This window comes from Coenobita brevimanus, chromosome 108, assembly GCF_032717465.1.
Source record: "Coenobita brevimanus isolate Jiangsu-jjx chromosome 108, ASM3271746v2, whole genome shotgun sequence".
In the NCBI taxonomy this organism is placed as follows: Eukaryota; Metazoa; Arthropoda; class Malacostraca; order Decapoda; family Coenobitidae; genus Coenobita; species Coenobita brevimanus.
Genome location: NC_137061.1, coordinates 12,953,586 through 12,972,947, shown reverse-complemented (window position 1 = coordinate 12,972,947; position 19,362 = coordinate 12,953,586). Strand labels below are relative to the sequence as shown.

Sequence of the window (19,362 nt, the reverse complement as noted above, 5' to 3'; positions counted from 1 at the left end):
TAGTCTTACCAAAATATCAAGATCATTAGGGCGTTGTCCCTCAAGGGAATTCCCTGACCCGTGGCGCTGCCGAATCTATACCAACCAATACACACCTCTCTATCTCATGTCAGCTATTTACTACTTCTAAATGAAATTTATTTACAGTACCGTATATATGTATATAATTCTCTAATAAGGCTATATAGTGTAAGAAATGTCTGTTGTTTTTAATAATAACAATGACTTTTTATAAATATCACAACACTTGGCAACGTTGCTTTCCAACGCTGTCATGTTTGTAGGTGAGTCAGTGAGGAAGGGTCAGGTGTCAATCCGCAGGTCACTTCATCTCTGATCGCCATCAAAAATGGAAGTTCCTACTCCTGCTACTCGTATAGACTTTTTATAGAACCGTATAGACTTTTTATAGAAATAAATCTCCGTAAAATGTTGATTTCTTATGCAGAGAGAGAGAGAGAGAAAGAGGCAGACAAACAGACAGGCAGGAGGTTTTTCCTCAAATTCTAATAATTCATAAAACCGTGCAGGAGTACGTGAGAATGAGAGGGCAAAGGAAGGAGTATGTATAGTTGTGAGTAAAAGATGGAAGAGGAGCATAAGACAGTATGGATCAGTTGGGTCAAGGATTGTGTGGGTAAAGCTGAAAGTTGGAATACAAACGTGGGCGATTGTGTGTGTGTATGCGCCAACGCAAGATCGTGCTAGAAGAGTAAGAGAAGAGTTCTGGACAAATGTAGAAGTGTGCATGGAAAAGTCTGGAAGGAATGAGAGAGTGTTTTTGACTGGTGATATGAATGGTAAAGTTGGGAATGTGAAGGTGGATGGAATAGTTGGTGAGTGGGGTGTGCCTGCTGAGATAGATGAGAATGGCAGTGCATTAGTGGACATTTGTGCTGGGAGGAGGTTGGTGATAGCCAATACCCTCTTCAGGCATAAAATGATCCACAGGTATACATGGCGAGTAATGAGAAGGGTGGGTGGTGAACTGAATGAAAGGAAGGCAATGATTGATTGTGTGTGTGTGGATGAAAGGATACGAAGATGTGTAAAGGATGCAAGAGTGTATAGAGGTTGGGGGAGTGGACTTTCTGACCACTACTTGGTGGTGGCCAGAATTAGAATGCAAGTAAGATGGAGGAATAGGAGAAGGGAAAGACGAGAGGAAGGAGTAGTTGCAAAAAGAGTGGAAAGCTTACAAGAGGATGAGAAAAAGGCAGAGTATAAGAGAGAAGTGGAGGAACGATTGGGCAAATATGAATTGGACCAGATGGGAGACGTGGAAGGTGTGTGTAAGATATTTACAGAAGAAATATATGCAGCATGTGATGTGGTGTGTGGAAGGAAGAGAAGACGGAGGGGGGTGCAAGGAACAGCGTGGTGGACTGAAGAGGTGAAACAGGCTGTGGCACAAAAGAAGAAAGCATACAATGAATGGATGAGAAACAGGGGCGTGGAAGAAGTTGAGAGGCGGAAGAGAGAGTTATATGTAGAAAGAAAGAAAGAGGTGAAAAGATTAGTAAGAGAGAGTAAGAAGAGGGTGGATGAGGAATTTGGAAGGAATTTGAGTGTAAAGTGGAGGGACTGTAAGAAAATGTTCTGGAGAGAGGTGAAAAGAGTAAGACAAGGTGGAAGTGAAGTTAGCAGGGGAGTGAAAGATAAAAATGGTAGATTACTGGTGGAGAAGGGAGAAAAAGTGAGCAGATGGAGAGAACACGTGGAACATGGAAGTGAAAAAGTTATTACATGACAGTACTGTGATACCAACACTGACGTATGGAAGTGAAGCTTGGACGTTGTTGGAGGGACACAAGTCAAGAGTGAGAGCAGTGGAAATGAGTTATTTGAGAGGAGCCTGTGGAGTCACATGAAGAGAGAGACTGACAAATGAGGATGTGAAGAAGCATTGTGGTGTGGATGTGGATGTGATAGGAAGCATTAGGAGAAACAAACTGAGGTGGTTTGGCCATGTGGAGAGATTGGAGAGTGAGAGACTGACAAGGAGAGTGTATGTGAGTGAGGTGAAGGGGGAGACAGGGAGTGGAAGGCCAAGGATGAGATGGAGGGATGGAGTGGAGAGGTATAAGAGAGAGGGGGGGGGTGAATTAGGAGCAGGGGGGTGAATTAGGAGCAGGGTGGTGAAATGGCAGGGGACAGGGTGACATGGAGGTGATTTGTTTGTGGCCACCCTGTATAAGGGATTAAGGCATCTGGCAATAGATAGATAGACAGATAGTAATTCTAAAATATTTTTCCACTCATCATCATCATCATCCAGACCTCTTTATCCCACCTAAGGATGGGGTGAGGTAGGGTCCAAAGCAGGATGGCAATCCACCAAAATCCAGTTTCATGATTGGTGCCCAGTGTCTGTTTGAGACTGGTATATGGGGGAGGGGTTCATGGAGCAGGGTGATCAAAAGTGTATTCTGATTCCAGTATGTCTAGACATAAACAGATATATGCGACGTGATGTGACATTGTTCGAAGGAATGACCTTTACAATGGCGCCTCCTAAACTTTAAATTTTAGTTAAAATTTTTGGATTTGTGCTTTTGATACTATTCCTTATTAATTATTTCTAAATTGTTATTTGTTATTTGTGCTGAGCTCTTTGACTTTTCTTTCCCTCAGTCTCCACAATCGGTATTATTGTATACCATACCAGGTAGCTCTTCCTTTTCCGGCAGTTTTTCCTCATTAAACAAGTATCTCCCTATGATGCTGCTCTTGTCTTCAATGAATGGTTCCTGAAGTGCTTCACACCATAGTAAGAAGTGTTCCACGTTCTCTTCTGCTCCGCAGAGTACACAACCAGTATCTCCATTTTCATGTCTTCTTCAGTCCTTTAGTGGTAATGTGTTGGGTTCTGTTTTGTACAAAATGATGGATGCTGATCTGTTACCATATAATGGATCTTCTTCTATTTGTTTCTTCCATCCTTTGTACCATGTCAAGCTTGACTTGGACTCCAGCTCCTTATAACACATTGCATTATCTCACTGTCGTGTTTTTTCTTTCAATTTCTTTTTTCCTATCTCACAATGTTTCTGTATTTTAGTTTTAATTCTTCCATATACAGTACGTGTTGGCTGCTCGCATCCATTTATTCATTTCATCTTCCCTCATTTCTCTTAGTATGGATTTCATGAGTTGGTTATTTCCTTTTTCAATGTCTCTGATGAACTACAGCTTATTCTCCATTACCCTGGTTTTCAAGAATGAAGATCCAACTTCTCCTTGCTGGGTGCAAGTTGGTGCATATTTCAGAAGTCCTAGTATCTGTCCATATACTCCATTTTCTATTTGTTGCGGCTTATTGATTTCTGTTTCAGTCAAGGTCATTATATCTGTGCCTTAACCCTTTAACCGCGGGTGTCATTCCAGAATGACACTGCAAAAACTGGACCAAACCTCGGGTGTCATTCTCGAATGTTTGTGAATATTTTGAATACCCCGCGTTTTTTCCATGAGCCAACTGTTTCAAGGGAGAGTAGCTATTAAGTTCTTTCACTCCAGCCAACCTCCATCTCCCTCTTCCCCCCCCTGGGGCCCCACCTCCCACCCCCTGGGCCCCCCACCCCACCCCGGACCAAACACGCATCAGTATCTGTCCAGTTGTGTGAGTGACAACACTGCTGATGTGATAGTGAAGTGCGGGCAATTACAGTGCCTTTTACCTGCCTTAGTGAACACAGAGTGGGTGGTTATTGTATGTGCAGTGTTCATATATGTTTATAGTATTATTATCAGAATGAGGTTGGCATTTGGTAATGGTGTGTGAGCGAAAAATAGTGATTACAACACCGCTGATATGGCAGTGAAGTGCGGGCAATTACAGTGCCTTTTACCTGCCTCAGTGAACACAGAGTGGGTGTTTATTGTATGTGCAGTGTTCATATATGTTTATAGTATTATTATCAGAATGAGGTTGGCATTTGGTAATGGTGTGTGAGCGAAAAATAGTGATTACAACACCACTGATGTGGCAGTGAAGTGCGGGTAATTACAGTGCCTTTTACCTGCCTCAGTGAACACAGAGTGGGTGTTTATCGTATGTGCAGTGTTCATATATGTTTATAGTATTATTATCAGAATGAGGTTGGCATTTGGTAATGGTGTATGAGCGAAGGTAATGGTGTGTGAGCGAAAAATAGTGATTTTACACCCCTCACTTCTAACGGCACTGCCCGTCCTGTGAAAGTCAACAGAGTCATGAAACCTACATCAATGGAAAGCTGAAGGTTAGTACTTTCTAATGGTACCTTATTTTTTTCTCTAGCTTTATTCTGTGCAGAGTTATTAAGGTTTAAAGGTTTGTTTACATTTGGCTGAAACCCCCGCGGGAGAGGACAGTCAGGCCAAAACAATGCCCGCGGTTAAAGGGTTAAAGTACGGAAGGCAGCGCCAAATTTTTCCTAAAGGTTTTGCCAATCATTAACTTGTTACACTTTTTTGATATGTACTCCCTGGGGGTAGGGTTTTTTTTTCAAGAATACTCCCCCAGTATCCCTGCTTGTTGTAAAAGGCGAATAAAAGGGCAGGCGGAGGGTTAGTGCCCCTCCCCGGAAAACAACTAACTAAAAAGACAAACAGTAAGCCTCTGACAGGGACTGACTACAAGATGACGATCAAGGACAAAGGACATGGTAATCGGAATGTGGAATGTAAGGGGAGTGAATGATGAGGTGAAAGAGAGAGAGATTGTTCAGGTGCTTGAGGGTGCGAAAGTTGATGTATGTGGAATAAATGAAACGAATTGGAGAGGTGAGAGTATGAAAGAATGGGAGTATAGATGGGGTATATGTGCAGGAGTAGGTGAGAATGCGAGGGCAAAGGAAGGAGTATGTATAGTTGTGAGTAAAAGATGGAAGAAGAGCATAAGAGAGCATGGATCAGTTGGGTCAAGGATTGTGTGGATAAGATTGAAAGTTGGAATACAAATGTGGGCAATTGTGCATGTACACGTGCCAACGCAAGATCGTGCAAGCAGAGAGAGAGAAGAGTTCGGAACAAATGTGGAAGTGTGCATGGAAAAGTTTGGAAGGAATGAGAGAGTGTTTTTGATCGGTGATATGAATGGTAAAGTAGGGAATGTGAAGGTGGATGGAATAGTTGGTGAGTGGGGTGTGCCTGCTGAGACAGATGAGAATGGCAGTGCGTTAGTGGACATTTGTGCTGGGAGAGGGTTGGTGATAGCCAATACCCTCTTCAGGCAAAAAATGATCCACAGGTATACATGGCGAGTGATGAGAAGGGTGGGTGGTGAACTGAATGAATGGAAGACAATGACTGATTATGTATGTGTGGATGAAAGGATGTGAAAATGTGTAATGGATGCAAGAGCTTATAGAGGTTGGGGGAGTGGACTTTCTGACCATTACTTGGTGGTGGCCAGAATCAAGATCCAATTAGGATGGAGAAATAGAAGAAGGGAAGGATGGGAAGAAGGAGTATTTGTAAGGAGAGTGGAAAGGTTACAAGAGGATGAGAAAAAGGCAGAGTATAAGAGAGAAGTGGAGGAACGATTGGGCAAATATGAACTGGAGCAGATGGGGGACGTGGAAGGTGTGTGCAGGATATTTACAGAAGAAATATGTGCAGCATGTGATGTGGTGTGTGGGATGAAGAAAAGACGGAGAGGTGTGCAAGGAACAGCGTGGTGGAATGAAGAGGTGAGACAGGTTGTGGCACAAAAGAAGAAAGCATACAATGAATGGATGAGAAATAGGGGCGTGGAAGAAGTTGAGAGGCGGAAGAGAGAGTTATATGTAGAAAGAGAGAGGTGAAAAGATTAGTAAGAGAGAGTAAGAAGAAAGTGGATGAGGAATTTGGAAGGAACTTGAGTGTAAAGAGGAGGGACTGTAAGATAATGTTCTGGAAAGAGGGTAAAAGAGTAAGACAGGGTGGAAGTGAAGTTAGCAAGGGAGTGAATGATAAAAATGATAGATTACTAGTGGAGAAGGGAGAAAAAGTGAGCAGATGGAGAGAACACTTTAAGGAATTGTTGAACGTGGAGGATGGAAGTAATGCGAGTATAAGTGGCTGGGGAATGGCTGGGAGAAGGAGGGAGGTGAGAAGACAGGAAGAAATCAGTAGGATAGAAGTTGTGGAAGCAATGAAGAAAGTTTAATTGGGGAAAGCCCCAGGAATTGATGCAGTGTGTAGTGAAATGCTGAAGCATGGGGGAGAGATAGTAGTAGAATGGATGTGGAAGATGTGCAGATTGGCCTGGGAGGAAGGTAGAGTCCCGGAGGATTGGAAGTCAGATATATTTATTCCATTGTACAAAGGAAAAGGGGAAAAAGAAGTGTGTGGTAATCATAGGGGCATCTGTCTTCTTAGTATAATAGGAAAAGTGTATGGTAGGATACTTACTGACAGAGTTAGAGAAAGAACAGGGGAATTAGTTGGAGAAGAACAGGGAGGCTTTAGGAAGGGAAGAGGTTGTGTAGATCAGATATTCATTCTCAGATCTTTAGTGGAAACGTTTCTAGAGAAGCGAAAGAAGTTGTATGCGGCCTTCATGGATTTGGAGAAAGCATATGACAGGGTGGATAGACAAGGATTGTGGAAAGTATTAAGAACATATGGAGTCGATGGGAAGTTGCTGAATGCTGTGAAGAGTATGTATGATGGTGCTAAGGCTGCAGTGTGTGTGGATGGTGAACTGAGTGAATTTTTCTCTTTGAAGGTTGGGTTGAAGCAGGGATGTTTCATGTCTCCATGGTTGTTCAATCTGTACATGGATGGGGTTATAAAAGAGGTACAAGGCAGGGTAGTGGATGTTGGAGTGGCCCTGGTGAGAGAGGGTAGTGTTTGGAAACTCCCTGTACTGTTGTTTGCAGATGATACTGTGTTGTTGAGTGAAGACGAAGGAGAGCTGCAAAGCTTGGTGGATGAGTCTGGGATAGTGTGTAAGAAATGGTATCTAAAGGTGAATGTAGGGAAGAGTAAAGTGATGGTATTTGAGAGAGGTGAAGTCAGTGAATGTACAGCAAAGTTGGATGGTGAGGAATTGGCAAATGTGAGTATGTTAAGTACTTGGGTAGTGTGATGAATAAGGATGGAGGTTTGGAGGGTGAAGTGCTTGAAAGGGTACAGCAGGGAAGAAAGGTTGCTGGTTCCTTGAAAGCAGTGATATGAAGCAGGGAAGTGAGCATGGAAGTGAAAAAGTTACTACATGACAGTATTGTGATACCAACTCTAATGTATGGAAGTGAAGCTTGGATGTTGCTGGATGGACACAAGTCAAGAGTGAGAGCAGTGGAAATGAGTTATATAAGAGGAGCCTGTGGAATCACATGGAGAGATAGGCTGACAAATGAGGATATAAAGGAGCGTTGTGATGTGGATGTGGATGTGATAGGAAGCGTTAGGAGGAATACACTGAGGTGGTTTGACCATGTGGAGAGGAGGGAGGGTGAAAGACTGACGAAGATAGTGTATGTGAGTGAGGTGGAGGGGGGAAGAGGGAGGGGGAGGCCGAGGATGAGATGGAGGGATGGGGTGGAGAGGTATATGAGAGAGGGGGGTGTGAGTTGGGACCGTGCAGTGAAATGGCGGGGGACAGGGCGACGTGGAGGCGATTTGTTTGTGGCCACCCCGAACAGGACTGAGGCGTCTGGCAATAGATAGATAGATAGACTGACCCCAAATGACTGTGTTCACTCCACCTATGACTAAAACATTAATCTACATCTAAAAACAGCTCATAAATCAAACTATACACAAAATGTAAGTCTAAAATATCATCAAAATCGGTAAAAAATAATCAAAACTCATCTCAAAACCAGGGGTAGGCCTACAACAGGCAGGGTTAGGTGGAATTTTTACCCCCATCACTATTCCGAGGTATCACATCTAGGAGTACCGGTATTGTAAATCGGGGTTTGCCTGTATTCTCATTCTTATTTTGTTATCGTAACCTTCCAGAGCTTCTATGTACAGTAAAACCTCAATATAACAGACTTCAAAAGACACGAATTCACTTTTATCAGAATCAAGGAGCCACTGGACTAAATTCTTATGTATCAGAAAAAGTCTGATGAAGCCAGAAGCAGTCCGGCCTGCCTGACCACTTCAGCTATGTTCACAACAATAAGGTACGGTAAATAAAAGATATGTTTATAATTGTACAGAACAACAGTCATTCATTCATCATTTAAACCACTGTTTCCCCATGAGAAGTGTAGAAGCCCAGGGCTAGGCAAGTTGGTCCTGACATGTCAGATGAGTGACCAGCCTCACTCAGACGAGTAGCATTTTGTGTGCATTAAACCCCAACCACTCCTTGGGTATAAACCTGCACTGGCTCAATCTAACCGGAGCACCTTAGGTGCCTGCTAAACCACCAGGTGCCATAATTTGGTCATATGGTTACCGCACACCGTTGTAAATGGATTCCTGGTGTACAGGAAACCATTTGGCTTGTCACTCAGTGTAGAGTCACCCATAGACAGAAGGAAGGAGAAAGACTGAAAGAGAGACTGAAGAAGAAGGATGGAAAGAAGGAAGGAAAAGAGGACGGGGCAGGGACCCGAGAGCAGCACTACATTGAGTGAGTGGGTGGTATGCGCCCCCACCAACCACAGAATTATTACATTATACCATTTGATTATTCTGGTGAATGTATAATACAGTACAGTGAAAACAGTTTTAAAACTGTTGGTGCGATCCAGACTAATGTCTGATATATCAGAAAAAGTCCAGGTTAGCTGGGGGAAGTCCAGTTTTCATTTTTGTTTTTAAAGGCTCCAACATGTTTGCATGTGTCGGCCTTGGTCACCTAATGGCGCCTCTCCACGCTGCACAATCTATTGCAGCCTCCCTGTTCAGTCCCTTAACCCTGAGGTCACACTTAATGACCTCGTCCCATGTCTTTCTCGGTCTACCCCTCATAACCCCACCCCCAATATTAACACTTCTCACCTTCCTCACCCAATTATCATCCCCCATCCTCTCCACACGTCCAAACCATCTCAATCTACCTCTCCTCATCACAACACCAATACACTCCAGTCCCATCCTACCTCTCAACTCTTTCATCGTAAACCCAGCCCCTCCAGGCCTTGGACGCAGGGATGCACTGCACATCCACCTAATCATTGTCATTTCTGCACGTCTGAGCCGGCGAATATCTTCCTCCTTCACTGCCCAGGTCTCACTACCATACAGCATTACACTCCTAACACATGCTGCATACAAAGACTCCTTAGCACGTAGGGAGAGCCCTCTCAATGTCAGGAGAGGCAAGAGCTCCCTGAACTTCTTCCAACCACTTCTCACCCTAGCCACAGAGCTAGCTCCAGCCCCACCTCCAGCACACAACATATCTCCCAAATAACAAAACTCTTCCACACACTCAAGAGATTCACCAGCAAGTTCAATCCTTTCACGTCTGACAATCTCCACCTGCTCACCTCGACAAGAGGTACACATAAAATCAGCATTATCTCGCAGTCTACCTCTGATACCACTACATCGCTTATGCACCCATTTATCACACACACCGCACAAGTTGGAATTACTTCCCACGCCCTTGTGGCGAACTGCACATGGCCACTCTCCCTCGTCTTTGACAGTACCACCACCAACCCTAGATATCATCACTTTTGTTTTATCTGCATTTACCCTTAAACCCTTGTGCCCCATACCATCTCTCCACTTCCTAAACTTTTCCTCCACCTCCCTTTCGTTCTCTGCAATCAACACCAAATCATCAGCATACAACAACTCCCACGGGAGTCCGTTTCTAAAGTCACGTGAAAGGGCTTCAAGTACCATGATAAACAACATGGAACTCACGACTGACCCCTGATGCACACCAACATTCATGGAAAACTCATCACTCAAATCTCCATTCACTCTTACCTGGGTGTGAGCACCCACATACATAGCCATAACCACCCTAACCGCCACTCCTCCAAGCCAAGCTTTCTCATTGCCCACTTCACCACGTCTCTAGGGACTCTGTCAAAGGCCTTTTCCAAATCAACAAAAACAAAATAAAGATCCCTTCTCCTACCGATATACTTTTCCTGAAGCTGTCGAACAATGAATATAGCAACAGTGGTCCCCCTACCTGGCATAAACCCAAACTGCTTCTCATCAATATTCACTCTTTCTCTAATCATACCTTCTAAAACTCTCTCCATTACCTTCATTATCTGATCTAAAAGCTATATACAGGTACCTCTATAATTTCCTCTTTCCAGGGCATCACCCTTCCCTTTATACACATTTACAATTACACTCTTCAGCCAATCATCTGGGACAACACACTCATAAATAATCCTATTTATCAAGTCAGTGACTAAACTCACCCCTATATCGCCTGAGGCCTTCAACATTTCGGCAGTCAACCCAGGCACACCTGCTGCCTTCCCCACCTTCATCCTGCCTATTGCCTCACTCACAGTAGCAGTATCAATCAAAGGCCAAGGGCCAGACACTGGATCTGCTGGCTCCAAACCTTCCCTGTCCCAGTCAAACTCATCATTCAACAACCGGTTATAATGCTCTCTCCATCCATCTTTAATATCCTCACTGTTCACCACTACCCTTCCTTCATCATTCTTCACACACTGCTCACCTATAATATCCCGATTATCCCTCTTCACTTGACCTACCACCCTAAATATCATATTTTTCCTTTCCCCATGATTTAGGTTATCAAGTAATAGTCTCTGTGACTCAGACTTAGCCCTGTATACCTCTCTTCTAGCCCTATTCTTGGCAGCCAAATATTCCTCTTTGCTACCACCCTTCTTCCATTCCCGGAAAAGCCTTCTTTTCTCCTTAACTGCAGCTTCTACACCCTCATCCCACCACCAAGTTACTTTATGTCTTGGTGGTCCTCTTGTCCAACCACATGTTACATCACTAACTCTCAAGAAATTGTTCTTGAGGGCTCTGTACTGTTCATTAAAGCCTCTGTCTACAGCTCCCTGTTCAGCCACCACTCTCCTCAACTCTCTATAGAAGGTATCCCTTACTACTTGGTTTTTCAGCTTCCATATTTTCCTCCTAGGTACATAAGTCCTCTTTTTCATCACTTGTTCTTTAAGCACCATATCACAAATCAAGAGTTTGTGCTGCTGTCCCAGTTAGTCCATTAAAGTGAGGCTTTACCACATTGTTGTTTGTTCCCTCACTTCATAGGCTATTTCAGTGATGTTATCATGCTTGTTATATATCTGACTCCAATATTTTACTAGTTCTTCTCGTGTTTCTGCTTCCCGTAGTTGTACTCCATCATTGTTGTATAGGAATATATCTTCTGTTTTCTTCATTTGTTTCCCCATTAGTTTATTGCAGTTTTCCCAGAGTGTTTTACTCTTATTCTTGCTATCTTTAATATCTGCTGTTAACTTCATGTTTGTATAATTCCTCTTTTATTAATATTTGTGTGTCTTTCTCTGTTTTCATACAGTATCTCATATGTATTTCTTTCATCTTCTGTCTTGCAATTCATCTTTCGCCCGCTGAATTCTTTTCTTTTCTCTATTGCATCTCTAATAGTCTCATTCATCCATGGTTTCTCTGTTACCATTAGCTGTTGCTGCTTCTTTAATTTCCTTTTTTCTGGGTTTTCTTCTGAGTACCTTGTCTGCCACTGCTTTCGTTGTTGTCACTACAGTCGTTCTATTTTATGAAGGCAGTTTGGGTGGTGCGATTTGGGACCTCACACTGTTAGCTCTGTTGTCACATCGCCGCCGACACACGTGTAATTATTTGTGTTCACCTCTCTCTCACTCTCCTATTTTAAGCTAGTAACTACTTATAAATGAATTTTAAACACACTGTATAGATGTAATTCAATAAAAAAGCTATAGTATGGTATAAATCTCATAAGACTTGTCAGAGTTGCCTTTGAGACGTTGTCAGGTAGTGACACGAGGGACAGCCCTGCGTGAGCGGGTCATACTCGGTCAGTCTCCCGCCATGGAAGCTATATAAAAAAAAACGCACCTATAGACCTCAGGGGCGGTGTGGAAAAAAAGTCGAAAACAAGAGAGAAAATAAAGAAAATACAATTAGTATTAGTTAATATAAATATCAGAGAGAGAGAGAGAGAGAGAGAGAGCACGTGTGTGGCGACGATGTGACAACAGAGCTAACAGACTGAGGTCCCAGAGAGCCCCACCCAAACTGCCTTCATAAAATAGAACGACTATAGTTGCGTCACTTTCATTATGTCTATTCTATCTATTTATTGTCAAACGCCATAATCCTGTAAGGGGTGGCCATTTAACTTTGAGTTATTTGTTTTACGGGGAGGGGCACTAACCCTCCACCAACCCACTTGCTGACATGTAGGAAGCACGTAGGGTTTGGTTATATGGTTACCACCCAGCGTTGTAAATGGTTTCTTGGCTTACAGGAAACCATTTGGCTTGTCATTCAATGTAAAGCCACCTGTAAAGGAAAGAAAAGCAATAAGAAGTGACAGGAAAGATGGGAGAAATAGGAAGAGAGGAGGGCAGGCACAGAAAAAGAATGATAAAGGCTAAGGAAGAAGTAGTACGGTAGTTTTTCTGTTATCCATTCTCTTCATTCCCTTTTTCTGAAGTTTGGTGTTGTTTTGGTCAAGTTGCAGTTGGATCTGTATTAAGTCATGGTCTGTAATATCAACTTCTTGCATTTCATCTATCCTCATGCTTTGGAACCATTTGTACATTTCCTTGTTGACCAACACAAAATCAGCCACACTTTTCTGGTTCCCCCTGCTCCATGTGTACATTCCTGTGCATCTGTTACCGCAGTTCAGTAGTATCAAGTTGTGATTGTTCATCAAATATACCGGTACCATATCACTCCCTAATAAGCAGCAAAAACAGCTGCATACAATGCTAGCTCTTGTCTGACCAATCACCAGCAGGCCAGCCAATATATATTCCTGACCAGTCCAATAGGTCACTGGAACAGACTCAGTGGGCAGGACAACATTTTCTGAGAGGGAGTTGCAGGGTCAAATTGCTGTTTCATACAACCAAGGTATCCTGAAATTTCCTTTTTCACAGTATACACATCTGGTCAAATTTTACACGTTGCCCTCATCCGATTTTCGACTTTTCATTAACATTTTCTAGTAGAATTGGTCATTCTAAGAACCTTTTCTTCTATGGCATTTCTCTCGCAAATTGGTAATAAACGAGTTACACGCGATTTACTTCCGCCAATCACAATCACAGATAGGTGGTATAATTTCGTACTTACACCCAACTCACTGACAACAAAAGTGGCTAACTCACCTTCTACTGCTGTTTTTACTAAATACTTAATCATCACAAATGCACTTTTTAGTACTAAGCAGATAAGGAATGGGGGCTGGGTGTAGGAAGCATGGGTGAAAGGGTTTACTCCTGCTTCTATGTCTCTCATTGCATGTAACTTAAACTAATGTAACCTAACCTAATTTAATCTAACTTAACCTGACCTAACCTAATTTAATCTTGTGTGGCCGTAGATTCAATAACAGCCAGAGCTATGAGCTGAACAACTCCCACTCCTTATCTAGTGTACTAAAAAGTGAATTTCTGACAATTAAGTATTCGGTAAATGCGGCAGTACAAGGTGAGATGAGTATACTGTCAAAAGGAAATTTCAAGATTCCATGGCTGTATGAAACCGCAGTTTGTCCATTTGCAGTGGCCCGCCACCTCGCGCTGCCTCAACACACACACCCACACTCCATGCAAAGTATCCTGACTCCACTTCACAGGCATACACATCCGTACTTAACCACATCATACCACCCATCAGCTCGAGTCAATGTTCTTACATATTTTACAGGTAAGCACATGACCCAATAAACAAAACTTGAATCCTATGCAATCACGTCGGTCTTTCTTGTTTGCAAAATATGCACCACAAATAAAACACCAACAAGTCCTTACTGAATTATTAAAAGCACTTCATAGCAATTAAACACATACTTGTGGATCCCATTATTGCTTCACATGGGCATTTTTCGGTAATATTTTAGGTATGGTAGCGGCGGCGGGAAGACCAAACCAACGTGAAGTAATTTGTAAACAACCAAAAGACAGCCGCCTGGCGCATGTGTGTAGTGTTGCCAGTGCCATATAACAAACATCGTTCACCTAGCAAAAATGTCGCAGAATATTGTACTGTTCACGAAACTGGTGGCGTGGCCAAAGGGGGGTGGCCAATGTGGCACGTCACATCTAAAATGTGCCTAATCACCAGTAAAATACCGGGGAATAGTCTGTAGCGATTTACTTCAGCGTTACTTGCTAGTGTGTAGCGCTTTAGGTTTGACAGCCAGTTAGCTGTGTAGCGCTTTAGTGTGATGTAGTTTGCTACTCACACTGGGGATAATGGAAAGCTCAACCTGGGAGAGTGAGGGGTGTGTTAACAAAATGTATTAACCAGGCACCAACACTGTAACAAACTCATCAAGTAGGGTACAGGTACATGACGATTACTTAGCAGGACGATAAGTATTTATGGGAGTTAGTGAGACTCCCCAGGCTTGGGAAGGTTCCACACACTCGTGCCCTTACACGTGACGCAACCAGTCACATACAATCAATCAATCAATCAATCATTTCCTGTGGCACCCTCGGGGATGCATAGGGCCTCGATGAACTCACACCACCACATCCTATCTTGTGCTAACTCCTCAAGATCTCCCCAACACTCATCTCCAGCTTCCCGTCTCATTGTCCTCACCCACGTCTCTTTTGGCCTTCCTCTACCTCTCCTACCAAGTGCCACCCACCCTGGTGTACCTCGTACTATTCCCTGTCTCCTATACACATGTCCTAGCCACTTCCATCGTGAGAATCTAGCATATTCATCGATCGGCTGCACTCCCGTTATTTCTCTAATTCTACTATTTGGTATCCTTTCCCACCACTTAACTCCTAATATTCTTCTAAGTGCTTTATTTTCAAACACCAAGAATTTATTTTCCATAGTCACTGTGCTGTACCAAGACTCGTGTCCATAAATTAAGATACTCCTAACCATTACCTTATAAATTTTGATTTTTGTATGCACAGAGAAATTGTTATTATTCCAAATATTTTTAAGCATTCCCATTGCCTGATTAGCCTTCTTTAACCTTTCCTGGAATTCAAAGTTCAAAGAACCATCCTTGGCTAAATAAGTACCTAAATATTTAAACCTATCAACTTGCTTTACAACCATACCTTCAATTACACATTCCTGCGCATTTTCCATATTCATATTGATTATTTCAATTTTTCCACAATTAATAACCAAACCCACCTTGCGACCTTCACTCACCAAACAGTCCAACACTCTCTGCATCTCTTCTGGCCCATCACAAATCAAAACTATATCATCCGCATAATCTAAATCCAAAAGTTTCCTGTTCTCTCCCCAAAGTATACCTGCACCGGTTTCTGTTCCAACGCGTTTCATAATGTAATCAATGACCAATATAAATAGTAAAGGCGATAGAACACCACCTTGAATTACAGGAGTAATGAAATAGACAGGTCAGAAGGGGTTTAGTAGAGAATGGAGGATCGATCGAGGCAAGGAGCGCGCGGGAACCGCTCTCACCTCAGTATAGCTCGTGTGAGATATTCACTATTACTCCCCTCAGTTCTACTCTTGAGTTATTCCCTTTGAAGAAAAACTGCAATCAAACCCCAGACTCATCTTTATCTTTCTCCTGCAATCTACGACAAGTACAACGAACATTGTTTCCTTTCGTAAAATCCCTACAAATCAATAGGATACATTGTTACAATAGCTCGGCGACGACTACGAATTAAATCGGAATTATAACTCCAAATTAAAATACGCGCCTCCGCCGCCGGGCCCCCCACCCCGCCACCCCCCACCCTGCTGCGGAGCCGCAGCCCTGCCCCCAACCCAGGAGGACACCATGGCGGGCCAGGTCAGTGCGAGACTGGCCCAGAGCGAGAAGGGGGCCGGGGCGCCTCTACCTTGAGTCCCTCTTCCCCTCAACCTATCCAACTGCGACAACGCAGGAATGAGAGACGACCTCACGGACGAAGCAGCCCTCACCAGGATCGGGGTGGGACTGCTCCAGATACAGTTCCACGCAACACCGCGGTAACGGCCACCGTACGTACCGAGGAGGGAGCGGCCAACGTACGCCCCTCAGCAACAGCCACATCTGGAGACCGCCTCGGTGTGCTAGCTATTGAGCACACATCGACTGGCAAAGGCAGGAGTGGAACCGCGACAACGGCCACCGTACGTGTCGGGGAGGGAACGGCCACCGTATGTCCCTCATCCACCTCCTCCTCCTCCTATGGGAGTAGCTCCACGGTAAAGGCCACCGTATGTACTGGGGAGAGAGCGGCCACCGTACGCCCCTCAGCTACTCCCCGATGGGCAGGCAGAGCCGCAACAACGGCCACGATATGTGTCGGGGAGGGAATGGCCACTGTACATCCCTCATCTGCCTCTTCCTCCTGCGGTGCTGCTCCTGCAGCACCGCAGTAATGGCCACTGTACATACCGGGGAAGGAACAGCCACCGTACGTCCTTCTGCTGCTGCCCTTAGAGACTGTGGAACCGCAACAACGGCCTCTGTACATGTTGGAAAAGGAGCAGCCACCGTAAGCCCTTCGTCTGCAGTCTCGAGGGTTCTCCTGGAGGGGAAGGTCCCTTGCACGGCTGGCTCATTACCTCTCGGATGCGTGGGACACCCTTTGTTCTCTCCCTCCAGGTGTGGCTCCCCGGAGGTGCTGCCGTTCCAGGAGTGGTGGCAAGGTCCTGATCCTGCCCTGCAGCCGACCCATGGACGACGCTGGCCCCTGACGGACGCCCCACAAAAGAGGTGCCACAGTCTGTTCCTGACAGCACCCCACTCTGCAGGCGACCACAGCACCAAGCCTCCCAGGGCCAGCCAGCAGACCCCAAGGCAGGACCGCTCAGGCCCCACTCCTCATCGCCCCTCCACCCGGAGTAAGAGGTGGCAGGCCCGGCTCCTGAAGCTGTTTGGCCCCAGTCCCAAGGGCCACCCATCAGATCGAGGCCCCCGGACGGAAGGGCCTCCCTGCACCCCAGCTACGAAACACGCCCGGGCAGTGACGCCCCCGAGAGCTGTGCATTGTCTCCTGCAGGAGAGCTCTCCCGAGGGGCCCCCTCCTACGCCCGGGTGCCACCTCCTCTAACCCCAGGATAAAGCGACCTAGTGACGACGTCTCCTACCTCTCAAGTGGTGTCAGGAACTAAGTGAATGTGACAGTGAAACAGTAATAACATACTAGAAAGTGATGATCAGTGCATATAAACATGAGGGCAGAAACCTATGGTCAGTGAACACGAATAGAGGCGAATGTGATATACCAAAGTACTGTGCCTATACCCCAGCCCTACGGAACCAGGGAGACGTATCAGTGGCGCCCCGAGATTAACTAAGACCAGCCAGTAAAGACAGAACCAGTAAACAGTGTTGCCACGGCTAAGTGACAATCCCGTGTGCCGCGTCTTGGGTACAGACAGCGTGCCCATGTAATGTGTATAGTAATACTGACCAACCTGGCACTTCACTCCACCCACTTGGGCCACTTATAGTACATCCTGTAGAGCATATTAAATGACAATTGTGCCTTAGCTCCAACACCTACATTGTGCCCTAGTGACTTGTAATATCTATGTATGTTGATGTGATTGTATTTTGCCCCTGACATCATTACTGTGCTCGTGGGCACATTATGCCTGTCATAACAATGCTGTCACCCTGTCCACTCTCTATCCAGTGTACCTTTGTTCTTGTATTATAAGGAGTTTGAAGTAAGACAATAGATGTGCTAAGGTATACTGCCGAGTTTTTTTTGCCCTGTTCCTTTGTGAGTGCTTTACTTCCGGTCCAGGAAGAGGACCCCGATCGGTCGCAGGCGTTTTTAGGATGAGAGGTCGGACTAAAAACACCCAGCATAACACAAATCTTTCACGAATCACATTATTTCATATCCTATCCACTCTCTGTACTCCATATAAACTCCTCGGCAGTACCGTCTCCACTCCTCTCACTCTTGACTTTTCATTTTTATGCCACACCGTAGTTTCACATCCATATGTTAAAGTTGGCACTAACTCTCCTTCATGTAAGCCTAGTGCAGCTGCAACAGTCAAGCTTCTGTTTCTTGTCAAGGCCTTCATAGCACAAGCTACTTTCCTTCCTTGTCACTCTACTTTCCACTTCTTATGCTCATTTTCCTCCCTTTTCTATCACATTACCCAGGTATTTGAACTCTCTCACCAATTCTAGTCTCTAAAATGCAGTATAGTGCCACAGAGGGCGACCTAACACCCCCAGAAGGAGCCCACAGAGTAGCACCGACAGCACACCGGGACTCAGGGCGACAACGACATAAGTCCGCCCGGGCCACACGCCCCTATGACCCGGAGCTTTCCCGCTGCCACCATGGCAGGAATACAAGACTACCTTCTGGGTGGAGCTGTTACTCCAGCTCCAGTCAGCATCCCTTAGACAGCCGGTAGCCGCTCAACCCTCCTACAGGAGACGGTCTGCAGCCGCTCTGGAGGAATACAGGAGATGGCCTGTAGCCGCTCCCGCCTTCGTCAGGAGATGGCCTTTAGCCGCTCTGAAGGTGCCCCTAATGAGACAGCCTGTAGCTACTCAACTCTCCTGCAGGAGACGGCCTGTAGCCGCTCCCGCCTTCATCAGGAGACAGCCTGTAGCCGCTCGACCCTCCTACAGAAGACAGCCTGTAGTCGCTCCTGCCTACGTCAGATGGCCTGTAGCTGCTCTAAAGGTGACCCTCGAGAGACGGCCTGTAGCCACTCAACCCTCCTGCAGGAGACAGCCTGTAGCCACTCCCGAAGAAATCAGGAGATGGCCTGTAGCCGCTCCTGCCTTTGTCAGGAGATGCCGGTAACCGCTTTGAAGTGCCCCTGAGTCGCCTTGTAGCCGCTCCTCTCCCCAGGCCACAGCCAGTAACCGAGCCTTAGCGACGGCCTGCAGCCATGCCCCTAGAAGGCCACGGCCAGTAGCCGGGCCCTACAACAGGAGACGGTTGGTAGCCGCTCCTCCATCAGGTGCTGACTCCTGCTCATCAACCTACGATCCGGAGGGAGCTCCCAGCCTGGAGGAGTACTGGAAAGGCACTGTGACTTCCACCGGGCTCTTCTCCCTGCAACCGGATCCAGAGAGGACCCACCTGACGGACCCCGATGTAGACCAACACAGCAGCCCCCCTCCCAACGGCATCTCCGAACATCGGGAACCACAGCCCTCGGGACCTCCAGACCGCCCCCAGGACCCCTGGGCAGGACCTCCCTACACCCAGACGCCAGATATCTTTGTCCTTCATCAGCCACCTGAGCGTGAAGTTCAGGCAGTTATTCGGCCCCAGCCCC

At 45.5% G+C, this 19,362-nt stretch overlaps 1 protein-coding gene across 1 annotated transcript in view; it reads right to left on the bottom strand.

Moving 5' to 3' along the window:
* Positions 1–14,023, bottom strand: part of Nup205 (nuclear pore complex protein Nup205) — a 97,083-nt gene extending 83,060 nt beyond the window's left edge. The window contains exon 1 of the mRNA XM_080285835.1: positions 13,941–14,023. Coding sequence (XP_080141961.1) covers positions 13,941–13,953 — 13 coding nt within the window. The 5' untranslated portion in view covers positions 13,954–14,023. The remainder of the gene's footprint in view (positions 1–13,940) is intronic.
* Between the last annotated feature and the right edge of the window lie 5,339 nt (positions 14,024–19,362).